This window comes from Aspergillus glaucus (genome assembly GCF_001890805.1).
Source record: "Aspergillus glaucus CBS 516.65 unplaced genomic scaffold ASPGLscaffold_18, whole genome shotgun sequence".
Lineage (NCBI taxonomy): Eukaryota > Fungi > Ascomycota > Eurotiomycetes > Eurotiales > Aspergillaceae > Aspergillus > Aspergillus glaucus.
Genome location: NW_019170470.1, coordinates 187,890 through 209,003, shown reverse-complemented (window position 1 = coordinate 209,003; position 21,114 = coordinate 187,890). Strand labels below are relative to the sequence as shown.

General features: G+C 47.5%; 8 protein-coding genes across 8 annotated transcripts; 7 read left to right on the top strand and 1 right to left on the bottom strand.

The window, feature by feature from the left end:
* Nucleotides 1-137: 137 nt before the first annotated feature.
* On the top strand, nt 138-2,853 carry ASPGLDRAFT_27945 (uncharacterized protein; the record flags this gene model as incomplete). The annotated part of the gene is made up of 6 exons (XM_022543710.1): nt 138-161; nt 217-419; nt 483-1,946; nt 2,060-2,262; nt 2,314-2,517; nt 2,609-2,853. 6 exons carry the CDS (start codon nt 138-140, stop codon nt 2,851-2,853), a joined length of 2,343 nt encoding a protein of 780 aa, XP_022398267.1.
* A 902-nt stretch (nt 2,854-3,755) lies between these two features.
* On the top strand, nt 3,756-5,339 carry ASPGLDRAFT_68470 (uncharacterized protein; the record flags this gene model as incomplete). The annotated part of the gene is made up of 3 exons (XM_022549263.1): nt 3,756-3,815; nt 3,970-4,755; nt 4,809-5,339. 3 exons carry the CDS (start codon nt 3,756-3,758, stop codon nt 5,337-5,339), a joined length of 1,377 nt encoding a protein of 458 aa, XP_022398266.1.
* Nucleotides 5,340-6,886: 1,547 nt separating this feature from the next.
* Nucleotides 6,887-8,583, top strand: ASPGLDRAFT_50091 (NADH:flavin oxidoreductase/NADH oxidase). The gene has a single exon (XM_022547241.1). It carries the CDS (start codon nt 6,992-6,994, stop codon nt 8,309-8,311), a length of 1,320 nt encoding a protein of 439 aa, XP_022398265.1. The 5' UTR covers nt 6,887-6,991; the 3' UTR covers nt 8,312-8,583.
* Nucleotides 8,327-9,244, top strand: ASPGLDRAFT_1497651 (uncharacterized protein). The gene has a single exon (XM_022542073.1). It carries the CDS (start codon nt 8,531-8,533, stop codon nt 8,765-8,767), a length of 237 nt encoding a protein of 78 aa, XP_022398264.1. The 5' UTR covers nt 8,327-8,530; the 3' UTR covers nt 8,768-9,244.
* Nucleotides 9,245-9,395: 151 nt separating this feature from the next.
* On the top strand, nt 9,396-10,704 carry ASPGLDRAFT_50090 (RibD family protein). Its single transcript, XM_022547240.1, has 2 exons — nt 9,396-9,449; nt 9,525-10,704. Exon 2 carries the CDS (start codon nt 9,692-9,694, stop codon nt 10,526-10,528), a length of 837 nt encoding a protein of 278 aa, XP_022398263.1. The 5' UTR covers nt 9,396-9,449; nt 9,525-9,691; the 3' UTR covers nt 10,529-10,704.
* Nucleotides 10,705-12,951: 2,247 nt separating this feature from the next.
* On the top strand, nt 12,952-15,125 carry ASPGLDRAFT_60054 (uncharacterized protein; the record flags this gene model as incomplete). Its single annotated transcript, XM_022548415.1, has 9 exons — nt 12,952-12,960; nt 13,020-13,238; nt 13,303-13,353; nt 13,789-13,819; nt 13,870-13,990; nt 14,049-14,306; nt 14,367-14,475; nt 14,533-14,588; nt 14,657-15,125. The coding sequence occupies 9 exons, from the start codon at nt 12,952-12,954 to the stop codon at nt 15,123-15,125; spliced, it is 1,323 nt and encodes a 440-aa protein (XP_022398262.1).
* A 1,117-nt stretch (nt 15,126-16,242) lies between these two features.
* On the top strand, nt 16,243-16,896 carry ASPGLDRAFT_50089 (uncharacterized protein). The gene has a single exon (XM_022547239.1). The coding sequence runs from the start codon at nt 16,393-16,395 to the stop codon at nt 16,843-16,845; it is 453 nt and encodes a 150-aa protein (XP_022398261.1). The 5' UTR covers nt 16,243-16,392; the 3' UTR covers nt 16,846-16,896.
* Nucleotides 16,897-19,093: 2,197 nt separating this feature from the next.
* Nucleotides 19,094-20,950, bottom strand: ASPGLDRAFT_50088 (putative C6 transcription factor). Its single transcript, XM_022547238.1, has one exon. It carries the CDS (start codon nt 20,926-20,928, stop codon nt 19,195-19,197), a length of 1,734 nt encoding a protein of 577 aa, XP_022398260.1. The 5' UTR covers nt 20,929-20,950; the 3' UTR covers nt 19,094-19,194.
* Between the last annotated feature and the right edge of the window lie 164 nt (nt 20,951-21,114).

Sequence of the window (21,114 nt, the reverse complement as noted above, 5' to 3'; positions counted from 1 at the left end):
CCACTGCCCGTGGCGACCTCTCTCGGGACTCTCTCCCATGTCCCTCAGCCGAACATCCATTTATTTTTTCCCGGCTTACATATAGCACTACGCCAAACTTGGAGCGAAGGTGAACAAAGCAAAGCAAAGAAAAAGAAATGCCTGTTTCACCTGCCGGTAGTGTATGTGTATGAGCCGGCGTCTTAGGGGCGTTAAGCTAACAATTAGTATTTACAGGTTGGACAAGTCCAGAGCCCCATTCGTGGGCGTTTCCCCAAGCGCAGACGCGTGGCGCTAGCTTGTGGGAGTTGCAGAGACCGCAAGGTACGGTGCGATGGGGCCAGGCCGGTATGCGGTGCCTGCCAAAGGCGAGGCAATACCCCACAGCAGTGTGAGTATCTCGTCATTGCAGATACTGCCAAGTATCAAACTGAGCGAGCGTATGTCCATAGCTACCTTTTCCGCTGCCAAGGAGGATGCAGTGGCAGCTGATAAGCTATTAGATATATCCAATCACTACGTGGTTACATTGCCAATCTTGAAGGCTCGATATACCAGCAAGAACCCGGCTCCTCAGCGTTGACACAAACAAGCAGCAACCTCAATGAAACGGGTAGTCCGATGCAGACTATGCCTATCATGGAGAGGGAACCAGCGTCAGGTTCTATAGGAGATCAGAGTAGCGCTTCTAGACATCAGGAGACATGTGAGCACCATGAATCACCCACATCAAATCCCCTGCCAGACTCTATCAGCGCCATGGGAGCTAGATTGACCGATACCAATGACACCGACATGCGCGACCAGTATTATGGTCAATCCTCCATTATTTCACTCGTCCAAGAATGCGCTCAGACACCACCCGGGCAGCTGTCCCAACCCTCCCAATCTCGGTCCGCGCATCCAGTCACCTCGTCCACTTCGTCAACTACATCATATAATGTGTCGTGTGATGAAGGGGGGATTTTATCCTTGCTTTCGGATGACTTCTCTCTTCCACCTCGGAAAACAGCAGACTGGCTGCTGGACATATACTTCACTAACTCACATTTGTTTTATCCTTGGGTGCATAAGGAAAGCTTTCTCTCCTCATACAATCTCATGTGGTCCAACCGGGACAGTTGCGAGCTGAGTGAGCTTCCTGAAGTTGGTATTGGAGGAAACAACTGCCCCATACCGGTATTCTTTTGTGGTCTGAATGCTATGTTTGCCATAGCATGTGAATTCTCCAGCATGCCTTCAAAGGAAAAAAGAACATCGTCGATGATGTTTTATGAACGGATGAAAAGTCTCATCAACATAGATATCCTTGACAGTGGGAGTCTGGCACACATCCAGGCCCTATTACTCGTTGCGATATACTTACAATGCACGCCATACCCCAGGAGATGCTGGAATATTGTCGGGATGGCATATCGAATGTCTGTTGGGTTGGGCTTACATTTGCGTCGTCATTCGAGCGAGTTGAGTGGCATTGAAAAGGAAATGAGATGGCGCACGTGGTGCGCCTGTGTACAGATGGACATGTATGGACCTGAAGTTCCTTCTCTTTCTCAATTCTCAACTCACCTTGCCTATAGCATCGTCAGCATGACCATGGGTCGCCCAGCAATGACGCTTACGTCTTCCAATGTCCCATTACCATCACCTACGGATGACGAGTATCTGGCAGTGGAAGGCCACCAACCGGCTGGAACAGTTTCCTCCAACCAATTTCTCTACGAAAATATGAAACTTATCGGAATCCTAGGGGATATCTTATCTAAAGTTTATCATAGCACAGCGCCTGGGCCAGAGGCCGAGTCACCCCGTCCACCTGCAGACTTCCAGGCTGTGATTGATATTGACGGTGCATTGGACGAATTTGAGGCGTCTCTCCATCCGGTACTTCATTGGGACCCATCAAAGGCTTTGAGCCATGATATGAATCCATTATTCAGAAGACAAGCAAATGTTCTCCATGCTAGGTATGTCGTACTCAGTCTCGGTAAATTTATTCGAAATTGATATGATTTGATATCTAACGCCAAGAACGCAGATATCTGCATCTGAAGTTGTTATTAAACCGTCCTGCATTTAGCGAACATTGCTCATCACTAAAGGGGATGAACGGTGGAAATGGAGAGCAACAGGCTGACCTACGGTCCTCAGCTCGCTCCTGGACCGCCTTGTATCGCGGGAACTGTGTTGTGAGGTGCGTGCAATCTGCGTGTGATCTAGTCGAGTCGCTAGCTTGGGCGACAAAGCAGGATGCAACAGGCGCTTGGTGGTACGGTGTATTCTGTGAGCCATTCCCCCTCCTCATATTTGGGACGTTGTTGCTCACCAACTTAGATTTAATAAGTGCCGGTATTATTCTTGTTTCGGCTGATTTGAGTGGGATTTCATTCGATACTCTCGAAAAAAATCAGCGAGAAAGGGCGTGGGATCAGTGTCTAGATACGCTTCATCGGATGGTCGATGTGCACCCTTCGGCCAGGGACTACGCAATTGCCCTAGATGGGCTCAAGCAACGCCATTCATTTTCAGTATCGCAAAGTAAGATAGCCTCCGCCGAGTCAACTCATCACCGCAATAACTTCAACTTCCGCTTCCGTCCACGGTACCAAAAGCTAACAATATTCGTTAGGGACAGATAGTACCCAGCCGCAGGCACAGGGAATCTCACCTGAGGGTAGCTTGCAAGATCGTGGCCTAAATGTCACTCCAGACAATGAACGCCGGTCTCCGAACGCCGACAATAATAAGAACACTTCTTACAGCGCACTCGGCCCATTTTTTTCTAACTGGGAGAGTGGGCTTGAGGATATTATGCTGCCGGCCCATGTGTTACAGGATATAGATGAAGGGCTGTTACTGCCCAATCTTTTCTGAAGTTGATACCCATCAAATACAGTGCCATGAAACTGCAAAAAAACATGTACAACTAGAAAGTGAGGCTTTCTCGGATAGTTGCCGGATAGTCGGGAACTACGACAAGCCATTGGGGGAAACCGGGGACTAAATTTACGTGGAGAACTGTGTTCCCTGTGGGCAGGAAAGCTGGATATGTACACATTTGACTTTCGATTAGGTGCTGTAACTACAACTGGAACGTACATGCGTGAGCGTGTGCTGGCCATATTTTTAGGAAAATAATTTTAGATACCTTGAAGAACGATGGGTAATCCCTTTCCCCTCTTCGGGGGTAGGTCGATTGAATATTGAATTACCCTTTTCATCTTCCTTTTTTTTTTTTTTTTTTTTTCCCGCTTTCTCCTAATGGCTAATGGTTTGCCGTTCCAGTAGCTCGGCTCGGCTGCAGTAGTTACAGCTCGGAACTGATCTGATTGTACGCCTCAAAGACGGGGGAGGGGAGACCTAGGCCGGGTATTACCCGTATGCAGGGACCACTTCCCAATGTCTGGTGCCACGACCTGTGACGCAATTATCTGCACACTGTTCCCCCGGACCCTGATCCAGGTCAGTCATGAGAAAGGGCTTACCAAGGATATTTGTACATCGGTTGTACTTAGCCAGTTAAAGATATTAGGCCGGACTACTATGCCCAAAAATGTCCCTCTAGAAAACCCCCTCCAAAGATATCAGACTCTCCCTGTCTCTCGAGCCAATTTAATTTCAGAAGTCAGGTAGTCCTGTACGATCAAGGAGTACGGGGTAGCGACATGTAAGTAGTCTGGGTGGAGACTTGCCCGGGATGGCACGGGAAGGACCCAATTTGAACATATATAGGGAATTCGCGCCAGATCCATGCCAGGTAGGGAAGAAACCACGATATGTCATTTAAGAGAAGGTTTCACGCCTCGTTCCTTGGCTTGACAAATAGCGATTCAAGTGTTAGAATGAAATACGTACTACGTACTAGATAGAGACATGTTTGTTTTGCCGGAGTTATGTCGGAATGTGGTTTCTTATTTGGAGAGAAAGTGAAAGGTGGATTCCGTTGTTAATAGTGTGGAGTCCCCGCAAAACTGAATTCGTTACGAACAGGTCCAAGTGTGCCCTAATCTGAATGATATCTACTCATACTTCCATGCCCTCTGTACCCCATTCATTGCGCACCATAACAAACTCCGCTTCCATTTCCGTAACTTCAAATACTGCAAGACAGACAGAGTGGCCAAGAGTCGAATTCATGCGTTCACGTTTCCTTACACAATGGGCTCAGCATATAACTTGATCGAGCAAATCGCCGTCGAACCGACTGTTGCGAGCTACATTCAAGACGCAAATTTCGAGCTTGACAGCCACATAACACAGCGCCTAGCTCGCGAATTTGCAACGGATGAAAGTCGTGACGGGGATGTGATCAAACTCCTTGCCAATTCTTCCTACCTGAGAGAAGCAGGCCTTGACTGGAAGCAATACCACACCGTGATCGAAGAGGATCTCAACGCCGCTCGCTACTCCCAACATGCTGCAGCATTTGTCTTGACACTCCTGCCCAACCTCAAGACATTCCGTCTACCCACAAACTGGGGGCCGGTCGACACAACTGACAGGCTTATCGATACTGTCGTTCATAGAGCCAGACAGGCGCATGTGCCTCACAAAAGACCCCCTAGCATGGCCCAGGTCACCAGATTCGAGTCATCTTTCTTCCGGAGGTCCAATAGAAGATTTGATCTGGATTGGGTGACTCCTTTCCTGGCCCTGCCGCACGTCCAGTCTTTCTGCGGCCCCGAACATGTCGATGGCCATGGGAACATTGCATCCAAATATTTGTATGGTGGCTTTGGAATAGCCCTTGAAACGGTTCATCTCGAAGGCGCTTCTGTCAATGAGATCGCCATTGCAGCTTTTTTTTTAAACACACCCCATACCTCAAGACATTGCAATATTCACACAGAACCAAAATAAATGTTGACACCCAGGACTGGGATATCTGTCGATTTGTTACAGCAATTGCGTGTGAGGTTGGAAGCCACCTCACGGAGCTTTCTATCTCCATTGATGAACTTCGCGGCTCAATAATCCCCGGCAAGCCATCAATGCATGATTTTCAGCAGTTACAGAAACTTGAACTCCCCCTTGAAATTGCAATGTGCGTTCTTACGGCCTCTGCATCAGCAGACCATGAATTGGATTTGGATTGTTCCGAGTCACTACTTGGTGACATTGTACCCGCTTCAGTATCTCAGCTTTCCTTGATCTCGCACGGAAAAGGCCAGCATGGAAAGGCTCTTGACATCATGTTTCATGATTTTGCTATAAAAAAGGCTTCCCAGGTGCCTGATCTTAAGGAAATCCATCTGTCCTGCCCTAGCAAAGCAGACCACCTATCTAAGGAGCATTTTGCCAAGCTGGCCGTGGAGGCTGAGAAGGTGGGAGTGGCTTTGCATAATGTCACAGCTCGATAACTAGTAGATAATAACGAAATAATATTCCTATCTAGACTAGGTAGTAGCCTCTCGACGAGAATATTGAATCTGGAGAGGAAGAAGAAGGAGAAAGGAAGCCGTCTGGCAAGACAAAGGAAAACTATCTACCCATCGTGCGGTCACGTGTGATGGAGCCATTGCTTATCGTTTGCTCATATTGCTCCATTGGCAGCGTTTGCCTCCGTTGGTGGTGTTTGTCATTATCAGCAGTTGTCATTAGCCGTTGACCGTCACACATAATATTTCATGACCATAGCTAGCCCCCTTGGCATAGTATGGGGAAGAATGACCGTGTTCTTTATCTTTAAAACTGATGTGGTTTTTGCAATTTCATGGCATGCAGCAATTATAGGGGATTGCATAAATTCCAACTGATTGCATGTATATATCCCTTTGTTCTGTATAGACTGAATACCATACACAAGGCGCTTGACCCTCGCTCCCGCTGGGGTGGTTTTTATGGCTTGCGGCCAAGCAGGAAATAGACTACTTGAGTGTAAAATTGCAAACAGTAATGAACTCTTCCCTGTGGTTCAAGTTCAGTGCAGAGTACAGCATACCCCTTAGTAATAGGTCTGCATGCGTGTCAGAATCTTGAGAAGTCTCCCCCCTAGCATTCTTGGTGGACGCGAATCAGGCTCTTACCTTTTTCTCGGTGCTCCCAGATGATATACGCAGTCCCGATTCTAGCTGGTGCATGTTGCACATCGTCGCCTCGCAGTATTATATCATATCTTCTTGTAGCGACAGTAAAGACACGCTCGAGCAATGATTTTGGGACGATCAGTACGAGCTTTTTGAAGTCATGACTTATGTGTGCATATTTTCTGGGGCAAAGCATAGTATTCGAACTCGGTCTGTGACGGGAATGTGCTGTTGAAGGATGTTATCCTGCCCACACATCGTGTGAGGGGTTGAAGCGTGACGTGAGAAAAGACTTGCATATCCCTAAGTCTTAGCCGTCCAACCTGGTATGTTTTCGGTTCAAGTTTGAATGAGGTCAATAATGCATCAATCGGCAATGTTAGTTGTATTATGAACCATTCAAATTTCCTTGCCACTGCTTCGGGTCTATTTCGTATAGGGTTATGAGTTGAATCTATTGCCAAGTTAGGTACCATGGCTGATTGTACATTTAATAATTACTCTAACATCTACGTTTACCTGAATGACGGTAACATAGCTATATTGATATTATCATTACAACGCTCCCCCAGAAAGTTTCCAGGAATGGATCTAATTTCTCCAAATCCCCAACTTGGGGGAATCTTGGCCAAAAAAGGCCAATAACTGGGATCACCTTTGGGCTGTCTTATCGACTATTACACCATGCACATGATCTATGGCGAACCTTAGTGGGTAATAGTAGTTGATTGAACCGGTGATCTATCGGCTGATAGCAGATATATTAACTACCGGGCTACAGCGAATGTATCTCCGAGACCCCGCGGCTGCTTACTAACCATGGATGTGCCATAACTAACTAGTTAACTAGCAGATCTACGCGACATCAATATCAATATCGACGTTGTCAACTTGTTGAATTTCCATTCTCTTGATCTGCTAACACTGTGGCTCAGTATCGCCAATTCCGCAACTTGGCTCGCATCACCAATTCAAAGCCACTAGCAATGGGATCTCTCATAAATGGTCATATTGGAGTTATTCCCTATGATGGAATTCCATACTTCACACCTGCCAATAATGGCGGTGCGGCAACGAGCCCGGAAAGTCCAGAAACACCGACTTTGTTTCGTCCGCTTCAAATTCGAGAACTTACGCTGAAGAATCGAGTCATGGTTGCGCCTATGTGCATGTATTCGGCCCAGTCCGGTCCATCCTCTCCTTTCATCGGTGCATTGACAGATTACCACGTCGCGCACCTCGGTAACCTTGCCCTGAAAGGCGTTGGGCTGATAATCATCGAGGCGACTGCCGTGCAGTTCAACGGTCGCATCTCGCCCAACGACTCGGGCCTTTGGCAGCAGGGCACGGATTCGGAGCAATTCAAAGCGCTCAAACGTGTCGTTGACTTTGCTCACAGCCAAGGAGCCAAGGTCGCTATTCAACTCGCCCACGCGGGCCGGAAAGCTAGCGTCATGCCGCCTTGGATCGCTAAGGAGGCCGGCAAGAGCAGCCTCAGAGCGGATGAGACCGCGGGTGGATGGCCTGATAATGTTGTAGGGCCATCTGGTGGCAAGGAACACATCTGGGCACCCGGCAATGGTTTCTGGGCCCCACGCGAGCTAAGAACTGCCGAGGTCGAGGAAATGGTGCAGGCGTTTGCCACTAGTGCTGAGCTATCTGTTAAGGCCGGCATTGATGCGATCGAAATTCACGGCGCGCATGGCTATCTTGTTAGCCAGTTTATGAGCCCTGTGACCAACAAGCGAACAGACAAGTATGGCGGCTCGTTTGAAAACCGAACACGAGTCATTCGCGAAATTACAACTGCCATTCGTGCCGTCATCCCAGAAGGCATGCCTCTGTTCCTTCGGATCAGTGCGACGGAATGGCTTGATGGCAAATTCTCGGAATACTGGGACCTGTCATCCTCCATTGAGCTTGTGAAGAGCCTCCCAGATCTAGGAATTGACTTCCTAGACGTCAGTTCTGGGGGCAATCACAAGGACCAGACAATCGAGCCTCACACCAACTACCAGATCGATCTTGCAAGCCAGATCCGGAAGGATATCCGGCGATCAGGACAAAATACATTGGTTGGAGCCGTCGGATTGATTACACAGGCAGAAGCCGCTAGTCAGATTGTGCAAGGTGCTGATATGGAAGAAGCAAAGGCGGCTGAGTCGATGGTAGCAGGTCCGCAGGCAGGGGCCGATGCTGTTTTGCTGGGACGCCAGTTCCTTCGTGAAGCAGACTGGGTATATCACGCGGCAAAGGCGTTGGGAGTCCAGATCACAGCTCCTAAGCAGCTGGGGCGTGCTATTTGAAGAGATGTTATTTTATAGGACATTTCAATTCAATGTATGCAAATAGATGATTGGTTAAAAAGGATAAAATGCCGTCCCTGGATTATATACAGATTAGTTTTCGATTTGATAGATGAAGAATCCTTAACCTGAGCCTTTGCTTTCCTATGGGCATTGTGTGCCACCCCGTGAGTCCGATTTCTGGCAGTCGTTGCTACAGTGCTCAGATCTTACATCTCCATGCAACTCTGGCATATCGGTCGAGCAGCCCGACAACAGGCTTTGGATAAGGCCGGCTTGGAGATGGTGAGCAGCAACAACATTCCTAACAGTGATGAGCACTCGACGCCTAGACCTATGACGACCGAGGAAATCAGGGAATGCATTGCTTTTTTCGCGCAAGCAGCTAGAAATGCTTTAGCGGCTGGTTTTGATGGAGTTGAGCTTTATGGCGCCAACGGGTATTTAATCGATTAGTTTATCCAGGATACCTGCAACATCCGGAGCGATGAGTGAGGTGGCAGCGTCGAGAACCGGTCATGGTTTTGCTTTGAGGCTGTCAAAGCAGTTTACGAAGCGATTGGCGCAGATCGCACGGCTATACCCCTGTCACCGTTTAGCATGTTCCAGGGCATGCAGATGAAAGATCCTATTCTGCAGTTCACAGATCTTATATCGCGACTTCGAGAACTTCTTCCTGCTTATTTGCATTTGATCAAGCCATGGGTCGCTGGTAATGTGGACAAAGAAGCACAGACAGATGAAAGTCTGGACTTTGCAATTCAGATATAGTCAAAAGCTAGTCCGATTATTTTGGCTAGAGGCTGTTCCGTGGAGAAGGCAAATCTGGCTTTGGAGACAGGCGACAGCTCTCAAAGATGAACCTGTTGCATTTGCCTTTGGCAGACACTTCATTTCCAATCCTGATCTACCTTTCAGGCTTAAGAACAATAACATTGATGTAATGATAAAGCCCATATAGTTCAGGAGTTCAGGTCCATCCTCACTTCTGACGCTATTTGATAAGGAAAATTGTCGGGCCGAATAGGCTCATAAGGCCAGCGTGTGCGCACTTTTAGATAGATAGCAGTCGTATGCGCATATACCGAAAATATATCATCCCTTTCATAGTAAGATCTCTCAGATTGTAGGGCACCTAGTATGTGTGAGAGCTGATACTGCAGATCATCCCACATGTGATTATGAAAGGCAGATCACTAACTTATAACCACAGCAATTGAGCGGACTTTCTCACACAATTCAAAAACCAAGATCACAACTTCCTACCATCCCATAACGTCTATTTTTCTATTTTTCAATATAGTTAAACTATCTTACCACTTGAATAGGCCTGTATATTGATTTATGACCGGTAACCTATCACATCGATATACATCGAAAATGTCCAAAGATGTGTTGGATTTTCCCGAGTTGGAGCGGCCGTTCTTGGAGCCTTACCTACAGCCACATAATGCCGAAACCAAGAATGACAGCTTGCCCTTTGTGACCCTTACCTTTGCTACCTCGCTGGACTCGTCTCTCAGCATTGCGCCCGGAGCTCGCACCATTCTTTCAGGCCCCCAGTCCAAGGCCATGACACATTACCTCCGATCTCGCCATGATGCTATCTTAATTGGAGTGGGCACGGCGGTAGCAGACAATCCCGGTTTGAACTGCCGAATTGAAGGCGTTGGGGGGTATGGTGGTTGTGATGGCGGCGACAACCTTCGGGGACAGCCCAGACCCATCATCATTGATCCTACAGCTCGATGGGACTTCACAGAGGAGGCCCAAGTTCTTCAACTTGTTAGGAATGGCTGTGGACGTGCTCCCTATATTTTGACGCAGAACCCATCACCTCCTACCAAGCAAAAACAGATTCTTGAGGAACATGGCGGGAAGTTCGTTACACTCGATATCACTACACCCGAACAAACTGGCCATGATCTCGATTGGACCGCCGTGCTGGAGGCCTTGAAGAAGGAAGGGCTCAACAGTGTTATGATTGAAGGTGGAAGTGGTGTGATCAATACCCTGCTGGAGCCGTCATCCCAGGCGTTGATTGACAGTGTGATCATTACCATTGCCCCAACATGGCTGGGCCAAGGTGGAGTGGTCGTGTCACCGAAACGACGATTTGATGCAGGTGGTAATGCGATTGCAGCCTCACGGCTTGCCAATGTCAAATGGCACCCATTTGGTGAAGATGTGGTTCTCTGTGGGAGGATCAGCCCTTGAAATATTAGGCTTTTCACGCAGCATGCTGGGCTAGCCGTCTTGATTCATACAGAGAAGGACTACGAATACGATTCTTTTCCCGGTTTAATTTATGGGCTCCAGATTGTCTAAATATGAATAGTGCTCAATACACCATATATGCTATTGTAGTTGACAAAATCTAAATTCCAGATCATCCATGAGACATAAGGTGTGATGAAAATGTCTGCAAACGTGCCTACCGAGCAAACAGGGTTACAGCCCTGTAGGCGACTGCACACTGATACATTCCTTTGTCCTATCAGATAGCTTCTCTTCCTCTTCTTCTTCCTCTCCAGATTCAATATTTTCGTCATATGGCTACTTAGTTTCAATAGGAATATCATTCGTTATTATCTACCAGACCGAGCCGTGACATAAGGGTAAGAAGAATTCACTGTTCTCGTGTCGAGTCACTCAACAGGGGTGGAGGGGGGGAGGGGGTCTGTTTGTGGCTATGTGCAGATGCTAAATAGTCCAGTGTTTGAAGTTGGAAGATGACAGCCAATGATTAGTGGCTGGGTTCGTACGGGATTGTACGGCAACCCAGGCCGAGTGGGAGGCAAGCCATGTCTCCATTGCACTTCGCTTGATCAAGGGCCGTGCCACCCGTGATCCACCTCAACCACTCCCAGCCGCCGCCGCGGCTTAGCCGAGATCAGGTCACCAGTTCCTGGTGCAGCCAACCCTCCTTGTGGGCTGTCAACAGCACTCCTCCAACTGAGTGGACGATGCATTTTGGCTGGCCTGTAGTGCCCGAAGAGTACACAATAAGAAAAGGATCGTGGAAAGCAACTCGTTCAAATTCCAGTTTATCATGTGGTGCCTAAGCCAAGAAGTCGTCCAATGGCTTAGCTCTTGGGACATGGCTGATGTCTGCTGGTTGTCCTTTGAACCTTGGCTGAGAAATGATACCTTGAAACCCCATGGAATGATGCCATATTCAAGGACCCCAAGGTGCTCCGCGACTACCGGGCGGCCACCATGGACAGCCTGATTGAGAACTTCAAGCGCGCCATTGCCAACAGTAATAAGCCCCTCCAACATACAGGACAAGATATCCCATTGACTGGAAACTAGTTAGCAGCTAGTTCACACCATTGTGCCTCACATCCATACAGTAACCTTAAAAAACTGGCAAATCCAGGCCCTCCTTTCCCAGCTGAAGATAATGCTTGTATGCCTACAAGTACATGGCATGTCGAAGTGTGATGCATCGGAGCGCTGATGTGAATGTCTCGATGGGCTAAACCGTACACAGTAGGGTTCCCGTGGTGCATAAAGCCCCGCACCGATCCGTTCCGCTTTGGAAACTCTCTTGCATGTCGGAATGTCGGTCGACATGTATGTACATGACCAGACAAGGAAATTGTGACTACATAGTACTCCGTAGAGCTGAGAATGATGTGAAGTTGGAATCGCCACTAAACCAAAAAGGAAACGATGGACTCAGCATCATGTATGCATCCAAGCCTGATCGAGTTCGGCGGAAATCAAGAGAAGAATGAGAACTGATACAGTACAAGCATCGGTTAATGTTTATACTACTATGTACATCTTCTCTGTATAAGCGGACTTTATCAAGCCAAGAAGATGAGCCATCTGTGGCAAATACTCTGGTCTGGATGACCTGCATAATGGCCCCAATGGTCCCGGTCCAGTACACTCTCTCATGGGTTCCACCCTGTGGAAGCAAGCGTCCACAACTCTGTCGCAGATTGGTCGAGATAGAATCTCATAGGCTTCCTTTTGCCGCAGATCCTCTGGCTCAGTAGCATTTGGTATGAACGTTTGTTCAATCACTGCATGTAAGGTGTAGTTCCCACGAGAACCAGACAGAAAGTGGCGGAGAAGGAATGGGTTGCGCCGCTATGCTACAAGTAGTTGACGTGTTAGCTCATTCAACACCTGATAGTCGTCTGCATAAGCTAAAGGAGTATGTCTTCCACCCAATCAGGAAGGTGGCGGACATAGCCCTTCATCACATCATGAAGAGCTTCTCACCTTGTTCTTTTACAGGCTGTAAAGAGAAAACGCTAAGTCCATGCTCATGCATGAGTATGGGTGACCAATTCACCGGCAACTCTTTGTCTTGAAACCCGATGAGGTGGTGTTCAACCAATTTCAGGTATCAATGTTCAGCCCATAAATATAGGGTCCTTTTCCAGTTATTTATTGCGGTATTTGAGAGCTTTATCATTTCATAGAATTTGACTCACGAGCATCCAAAACATGGCGATTGATCCTTCCCTCCCCCCTTCTCTGCAAAACCTGAAGCCATTTCCCCTCGATGGGAAGTCGCAGCATGCTCCAGGATTATACTCCATTGCCCCCCCCCAGAAACAAATGAGCAGCAGCCCCTTGTCGCGGCGACTAACGAGGACATTGCGACCACGACATGGTTCATGTCTCCGGTATGATTCATGCTCAAGGATAGGAAACATGATTTTCCACTTACAACTCTTACTCACAGCGTCTTGATAAAATCACGATCAAATATCTTCAAAATGTCCAGCTTTTTACTGAAACGCATGACCAAGGTTACGTCGACGACCGTGCCCTGGGAAACTGGACGTGGCTGGAGCTAGCCATCTACGAGGATGAGTCTTTTAATTCCTCCAGGGTTAAGGTGGGAGTGAAGCTGGAGTGGCAAAGCCACAGGAACAACATGGGGTCAAATGAATTTGCGTGGGTAAGTGCCTTTTTGGGAATGAAGTACCAACTACGCACCGCTAATGTCGTAAATCCGCCTTCAGCTTCCTGGTGAGAAGCTTGAACAGAAACATGACCTGTTGACCCATCTGGAAGTATGTATGCCCATCCCATGCGGAGATTCGACTAATATTCGCTCACGCTCGTACATTAGGAAGGGAATGTTATTGTGGTCAGGGCCTGTGCACGCTTCCCTGGCTGGAAGGTGTATGGACGGAACGCACGCCTCGTGCTGGAAGTCGGGGAGCACGCAAATATTGAGCAGCCCAGCCTGGAATGGAAGTGACAGTCGGCTATGCTGGATCTTGCTATGCAGGTACACAATGGTTGAGATTTCAATAATAGTTCAGATTTGTTTGCGACGAGTTACTGTACGCTCTACTTGGATAATATTTTCCCACTTTGCAGGATCGGCGGCGGCGATAGACGGGGCACTAAAGGTGCTTGACGTCGTAAACCACAACAATGATACAAAATTTACCCGCAAGCTGAGCACTGCACCTGATCGAGCTGACACTTATGCCGGCAAGGGAAAGAAGCCTCTCCGCGTGTTGTCTATGGGTATGTCATTTTTCTATTGTAGTCTCACCACTTAGCTAACACGGTCTGAGACGGTGGCGGCGTGCGAGGATATTCATCCCTGATGCTTCTCAAAAAGGTGATGGATTCGGTAAACCCCAATAAGCGGCCATGTGAGGTTTTCGACATGATAGCCGGTACCAGCACGGGTGGGTGAGTGCAAAGCTACCAACATCGATGCATCCTACCTTTGGATACTAAATGCATATAGGTTGATCGCACTGATGCTGGGACGGTTGAAAATAACCGTACAAGATTGCCTAGTCGAGTATGAGAATCTCATGGAAAAAGTGTTTGGATCTGGTTGGGTACACATTTATCTCGAGAAGCCCTTTCATTATCTTACAACCGATAAATTCTATTCGGCCACCGATTTTGAAAAAGTGGTCAAGGTCCTGCTTAGTCGGAGACTGCCTGGAAAGAATCCTGAAGATGTCCTTCTGGATGATGAAAGTAACTCTTGCAAAACGTACAAGACTCTGTACCTCAAGCTGTCTTTGCCGAATCCTTATTGATCATCTCATCTCAGTTTCCTCATGGCAGTGCGCCAAGAGAGTGGCAGCAACACCTCGCCTGTTTTCCTCCGCTCATACACCAGTGATTCCGATCCACCGCATCACGACCTTGCCAATATCAAGGTGTAGGAGGCTGCGCGCGCTACATCAGCCGCACCGGGATACTTTGAGCCCATGCAGATAGGTAGAATCAAGCTCGTGGATGGCGGGCTGCTGGCCAATAATCCAGTAGGATGGTATGTGATTTGCTCCATAGGCTTCTCGGATATTTTCGTATGCTGATGTCGGTTTTTTAACATCCCAGGCTCTGGACCGAGGTCTTATCTGAGTACGGCCAACAGCGAAACGCAGATTGCTTCTTGAGCATCGGCACTGCAATGGCGCCTAATGTTCCCGTGCCGCAGCCCGGATTGAACTTTTATCAAGCAATGATGAGCTTTGCTGCCATTGCTACAAACACTGAAAGCACACATCTGCTGTTCAGCGGGCTCATAAATGCCTTTGCCCCTTACCCAGGTATAGAGAAGTATTGGCGATTGAACGTTTCCAAGGAGGCGCCTGAAAAGAATGTATTCTGGAAAGTATGGGATCGCATCAGGGGACGTAAGGAGCCGACATTGAATGACTATGCTAATCCAGGAGAGCTGGATGATGTGACCGCCATCAATAATCTAAAAGAGTGGACGGACGAGTGGATTTTGGCACAGCAAAGCTTGATTGCCGGATGCAGTGGGGCCATTTCCAAAAGCTTAGACCCTAGAGATAGTCAGTGATGCCAGCCAAGACAGGAAGTCCAATTACGCTGCTTCAGACCATCCTAGCATGTGGGGCTGGTTTCCGAGCCCATGGTGAGCGCAAACTGACCACGCTGGGAGAGGATCTGAGAGGGCCGAGTGGTGGAGAGCAGAGAGAGATCCTATTATGGAGTGTCAATGTTTCAAATAGAAAATTCCTAAAGTATCAAGAGAAATCGAAGGGTTACCTGTGCAATCAATTGCGTGTCGAATCAGAAGTAGGCCAACTATACCAATAGATATAGAGCCAGACGGAGATAAACTACGAAGCCATCTTTTATATTTCCACCTCAATCAGAGGATACCCTCCTGAGCGGATGATATCTATCCCACCAAAACGGCAATCGATATAGAAAACGGGCATACTGGTAGTCAATGCACTCGGGATTTTGGGGCTTTCACTCGTCTTCGTGGATCAATAGTATCCTCAAGGATTATCGATACCTGGTATAATTGAGATTACAGGCATTTTGGCGTTGACCATAACTGTCAATAAAGGCAATGATAAACCGAGGCATCTCATTTTGGGGAGCCGAGATTGTCTTGGAGACTTCTGCTACTGGCATTGTCTGCAGTAACACAAATCGCCACCTCCTGATGGAAAATATCAGGTCTTCTGCTTGTTCTCATAAGGTGCAAAATGCGGATAAGTCAATCGATACCAGCAAGGTTGTTGCCTCCCCTGCAATTCTCCGCAAGACCCTTTATGTATCGGCTAAATGCCGCAGCATGAATTGGAGTTATTGTATCGAGCAGGCACAGCATAGCAGCAGCGGCCAAGACTCCATCCTGGAATTCTACTATTAGCAAATTTCTGGCGATTATACTCCAGGGTACACTTTGATCCCTGCAGTGGAAAATGGGATAATGTTGGGCACCAAGTGGCTGGCTGATAATTGCTTTTTTTTTTACATCACTTTCTGACGCCGGAGCTGCCACCTGCGTGGTAGAAACAGATAATGAATAATCGATGCGAGGACAGCTGTTATTGGTTGACTTCTTTTGGCTGCCTTGGGCATACGAGGCTGAGAGCTGATCCGATCCATTCCAGCGTCCCCCCTCCCCACCGGGTGAGCGACATCCATTGCTACTTCTTTCCAAGCCCTGAACTTTTAGGACTCAAAACATAACAAAGATAGAAAGGGACGAGCCAGAAATAGCTAGAAGCAGCAACAATGGTGGCACCATATAGTCCTGTCCAGACGGCATTCGAAGCAGCCATCACTGAATGCTCCAAGCAACCACCATGGTCGACTCTATTGATGTTCATGCCTCTGCTAAATATGACAATGCCGCATCCTTGAATCACAATTTGCAACCGGGAGATATTATCCTCCGCGAAGCTCCCTTATTCGTCGTTCAGCAGCCCTCTAATGGCCGAAATGGTTCTTTCCTGTGTTCCATATTCAACGCAAAAAACATTCCCGCGAGCACCGTTGAATATGAGATTCAAAAGCTAAGCCCGGAGCACAAAGCGGAGTTGCGAAAGATCGCCTGTGAGGAGGACACTGATATCTCCCGGTTTAGGAGTTGCAACTATGACATTCGACCAAAGCAAAATGAGGCACCGACTGCCCTTGGGATTTTCTCTAAGGGATCTTATGTTAATCATTCCTGTCAGCCGAATGCCTTGTATTTCTGGGATGAAGAGACGGAAAGCATGATATGGGTCGCATTGAAGCATATTGTGGCCGGGTAGGAGATCAACATCTCCTACCTACCGATATTTAACTGATAGGATGTTACCGAGAGGAAGGCTCTTCCCCCAAACCTATTTCCCTTTAAGTGTAATTATATGCTATGTGAGGAGAAGAGCCCAAATACTACAGTATCTGCTCACCAGCACAAGCTCCGTGATCTGCATATGTCTCTCGTCAATATAGCCTCGAGCCAAGATGGAAACACCCGTTCGTTTTGTATGAATCTACAGCATCTCATTAACGCCTACCTAGCTGCAATTACCCAGGAATTGCAGCTGGTTCAGACACTTGATCCAAGACTTTACAGGGGGTTAGTCAAATATCTGCCACTATATTACTGCACGCTGACTGTTAATAGGCACTGTCTGGCTGCTTCCATTTACTCTCAATCTGGAAATCTGGAAAAGGGTGTATTGCTGGGGTCTCAAGCCACTATTCTGGTTGACCAGCTTTATGGAAAATATTCCTCACAAGGGCAGCATGAATTGGAACTCTGCAAGCAGTTATATTCACTTTAGAGGTCTCTGATTCATGTATCTAAGTACTTAATATGAATGGCACTGTTACAGACCTTGGATGTTGGTGGAATGACAACTGGTGATGCCTATAAAAGAAGATACCTTTGCACTCATATTGTTATTGGTCACACTTTGATTGTCTCAATCTAAAAGAATGCCGTACGTGCAAGAAGAAATAGCTGAAGAGAGAAAGAAAAAAAGGAACAGGAACAGGGAATGGTCCAATTTTTATATGGTTCGTCTATACCTCACCCTTGCATTCCACGCAGGCCGTAGTGCCAAGTCATATTCTGAGGGTTCGTACGGGATCGTACGAAAACCCCATAACACATATTAGCTTATGTCTAGTAATCTAATTATTTTAACTAGACAAGCCGCCCTCTACATATTCGAAAGGCTATAGTTTAAAAGCCAAAGAGGCTCCTAAATCCGTGGTTACCTGTTTACGGACCTTATTGCATTAGTCTCATGTTGAAGCGGATTAGGCTCAGGGGATTGTCGGGGAATCAGGAAGTCGATAATCGGGACTGCACGAGGCTATTTAATAGGGGAGAATTAATTACTTAAGGGAGTGGTGTTGACTCTACAGATACACACAATGCTTAGCCGTCTAAGCATATGGCCACGGTGGTTTCCTATGAGCCCAACGGCCTCACATATCGGTGTCGGGGTTGTATGGTATATTCTTGACTATCGTACACACTCTATATCAAGGCAAAATAGGTATATGTGTATTCGGAGAGTCCCCGGGTCGTAGAATTCTGTAGGATAGCTATTATCTTCTCCTTTCAGGCAAAGGTCAGCAGTGGAAGTAAAGACAAAACAATTCGCATTTAGAGACACCCATGTCAATATGTACATATACCCCAGTGCTCAAAAAGCACAGTTTTAGACCTTCTCAACAGCTTTTCTCCAGCTCATCCATGACCCGTCTCGTATCCTGCGCCAGTCTCCTAGTCTCCTCGTTGATGTGAGCAGTTTGACTAATTTCAGCAAATCTTTCTTTCCACAACTCCCAGCGCTCCAAGGAGAAGCCCGGTTTCCCTTCCCACAATGGGTCACCATGACCCCCTGAAGAAGGCACATCCTTCCTACTCAAAGCTAGCAATATCTCACCACAATTTGCAACTCAGTCAGCCGCAATGCCGGCCAAGAATTCAAGCTCCAGTCCAGGTTTGAAAGACGCCTCGATTTAAGGCGCGCTTGTGTTGGCATGACGGTAGACTGCCAATCCTCAAGGATCTAAGGCTTTTTTACAGCCCAGGTATCTTGTCGCAAATGCATCCTAAGGCTGTTTCCAGAGGGTCATATAACGGTATCATTGACCCTCTCATCCTCTCATCAAACGACATCAAATGGTGAACTCGAGTTCGATTCAACCAAACCAACACTCTACTACTCTCACTATGGTCCTCTTCAAGAACAGCCTTGCTGTGCTGGCCCTTGCAGTCACATCTGCTCTAGCCTCCCCATTGGTTGAGCGTGAAAAGGTGTGCTACCGGTTGATGGTATGGTCGAGCCCAAGGACTATGAAATTACCTGTGGAAATAGTCGGAAGTTCAAAAAGATCTTCATTGGGCTGGCTAAAGATGAAGCTGAGAGGGAGTTGTACACAAAGCTCTGACCATATCAAGAGTTTCAAGAATAATCGTTTAAACGGGCTAGGCTGGACTATGTTAGGCAAGCCAAATATCATCATTCTCCTTCTCGTAGTGGTTCTTCTAGATCATGGAAAGTGAGTATAGTTGTTTCATTAGTGAGACAGTGTCGTATGTACAATCGTAACCGAATATTGATACAAAAGCCCGTTCAATCCACATTAACAAAATCTCAGCCAGCGATCGATCCCAGAAAATCCCAAGGATTATCCGCAATAAAAAACTGATCAAAGTCAAAGGTCTCAGAACTAGGCATATCTGCCACCATATCCCTGAGATACTCAGAATCTTCCATAGTACTCTGTCGCCTCTGCTCCGGAATCCCCTTATCAGACTCAACAGGATGAGCAAAATGCAAATCAAGAACGCTGCTGAGATGTCTCGCATCATGGTCCTTTCTCTTCTGCTGCAGAAGGACAAGTAGACCGGCATTCCGATAGGCTTCTCTCATCGTATCGGTGTCGTAGACGTCCGCCACGTGTTTGAGTGTCTGCATGGCATCGCCTAATAGCGATATAGAATCTGGGCTATCCACTGCCAATAGCGTACAGACAATCTGGAACGGGACGTTGGCCACATGGCTCCAGGGGCAGTTTGCATCTGCCATGTCTCGCGCGCCAGCAAGGGCTTTCGTGATCAGAGACAGGATACGACTCATAATATCCACCGACACGGTTGAATGCAATGCACGTAGGCGTCGGAAGATACAAAGAACAAGGTTGCATTGAGAAAGCACCGAGGGCTGCTCCGTGCGGTTGTTCTCCATTATATTGGAGAGCATGATGGTCAGCTGGTTGGAATCCACAGGTTTGTGTGGGTCTAGACTCTCTGACATGGGCAGGAGGTTGAGCATTTCAGCTGTATAGTCGCCCTCTCGACTCGCTGGTACGTTATATGATGCTCCGTGAAGGATGATTCTTGATCTCCCTAGATCGAAAGATGTCCAAGTGTTGATGTACTGTACAAAGCCAACTAGCCTCCTTCGAATATCGTCATTGATATCCTGTGGTGGCTTTATTAGGACAGGCCTGGACGACGGGTCCAGATGCAATCCGGATGCTTCGATTAGGTGTAATAGCGAACAGCTTGCCATCCAAGCAGCGTGGGGTGAGGCCGTCAGCCGCATGTAAGAGAGTCTGAGGGTCCATCCTGAGATTACCGTTGAAGAAGGTATCCCGTACAACGAGCACTGTTCGAGTGCTGATCGAGCTGACTCAATCAGATGTAGTTCCGCAGCTACTGCTTTTCTCTGAGAAAACAGATATCCCATTGCCGCTACACCACAGAGAACAACATCATATGGTTCAAAGGCCGACGATCGAAGCCACCTCGAGTTCAGATGTTCAAAGCAGGTATCCCGGTCGATGAAGCCGTAGTAAGGATTTACCTTACCAAAGTAAATCCGCGCTAATGCAACCATTTCGTCCTGCGAAAGGATATTCACAATAGGCAATGCGGAAAAGGTGCCGGGCAAGTGACGGAGACCAATGTTCCAAGCGAAGACTTGAGGTTCTGGAGCATTGATTGGATCAATTCTGAGACCTAGTTCTCTCACAAAAGCAGCCCCTGAGTTAGATTCAATAGACTGTGTAGCCGGCATACTTGCAGACGGCTCCTCTGCAGAATGCGTCGATGGTGTTGCGGCATTTGATATTGACAATACTTGCTGCTCCTGCGTCTGTGCTGCTGGTCTGATTGGTGCTGAGCCATCCAGAATGAAGTTTTTGTTTCTTTTCTTGCGTGAGGCCACATCATAATAGCACGTGTATTGAAAGTCACTGCATGTTTCGCATGGTTGACGTCCGTTACATTTTCGCTTACGCTCCCTGCACGGTTCACAGGCGACCCTGGAGCGTCGCTGTCGTTTCAATGGGTTAGAGTGCTCGATGTCTGAGTTAGCAGACATTTTTTTTTTTTTTTTTTTTTTTCCATAAATATCCCCAAATGTTCTTGTACTATCATCTTAGAAAGACAGCTCTCTGTAGGTCAACAGTACGCAATAGGATTTTCATTTTATGCCTTAATGCCTGATTGATAAGCAGTAGTTTTTGGTGTGTGGTGAATGGTTGATTGGTTTATGGCCTATCGGCTG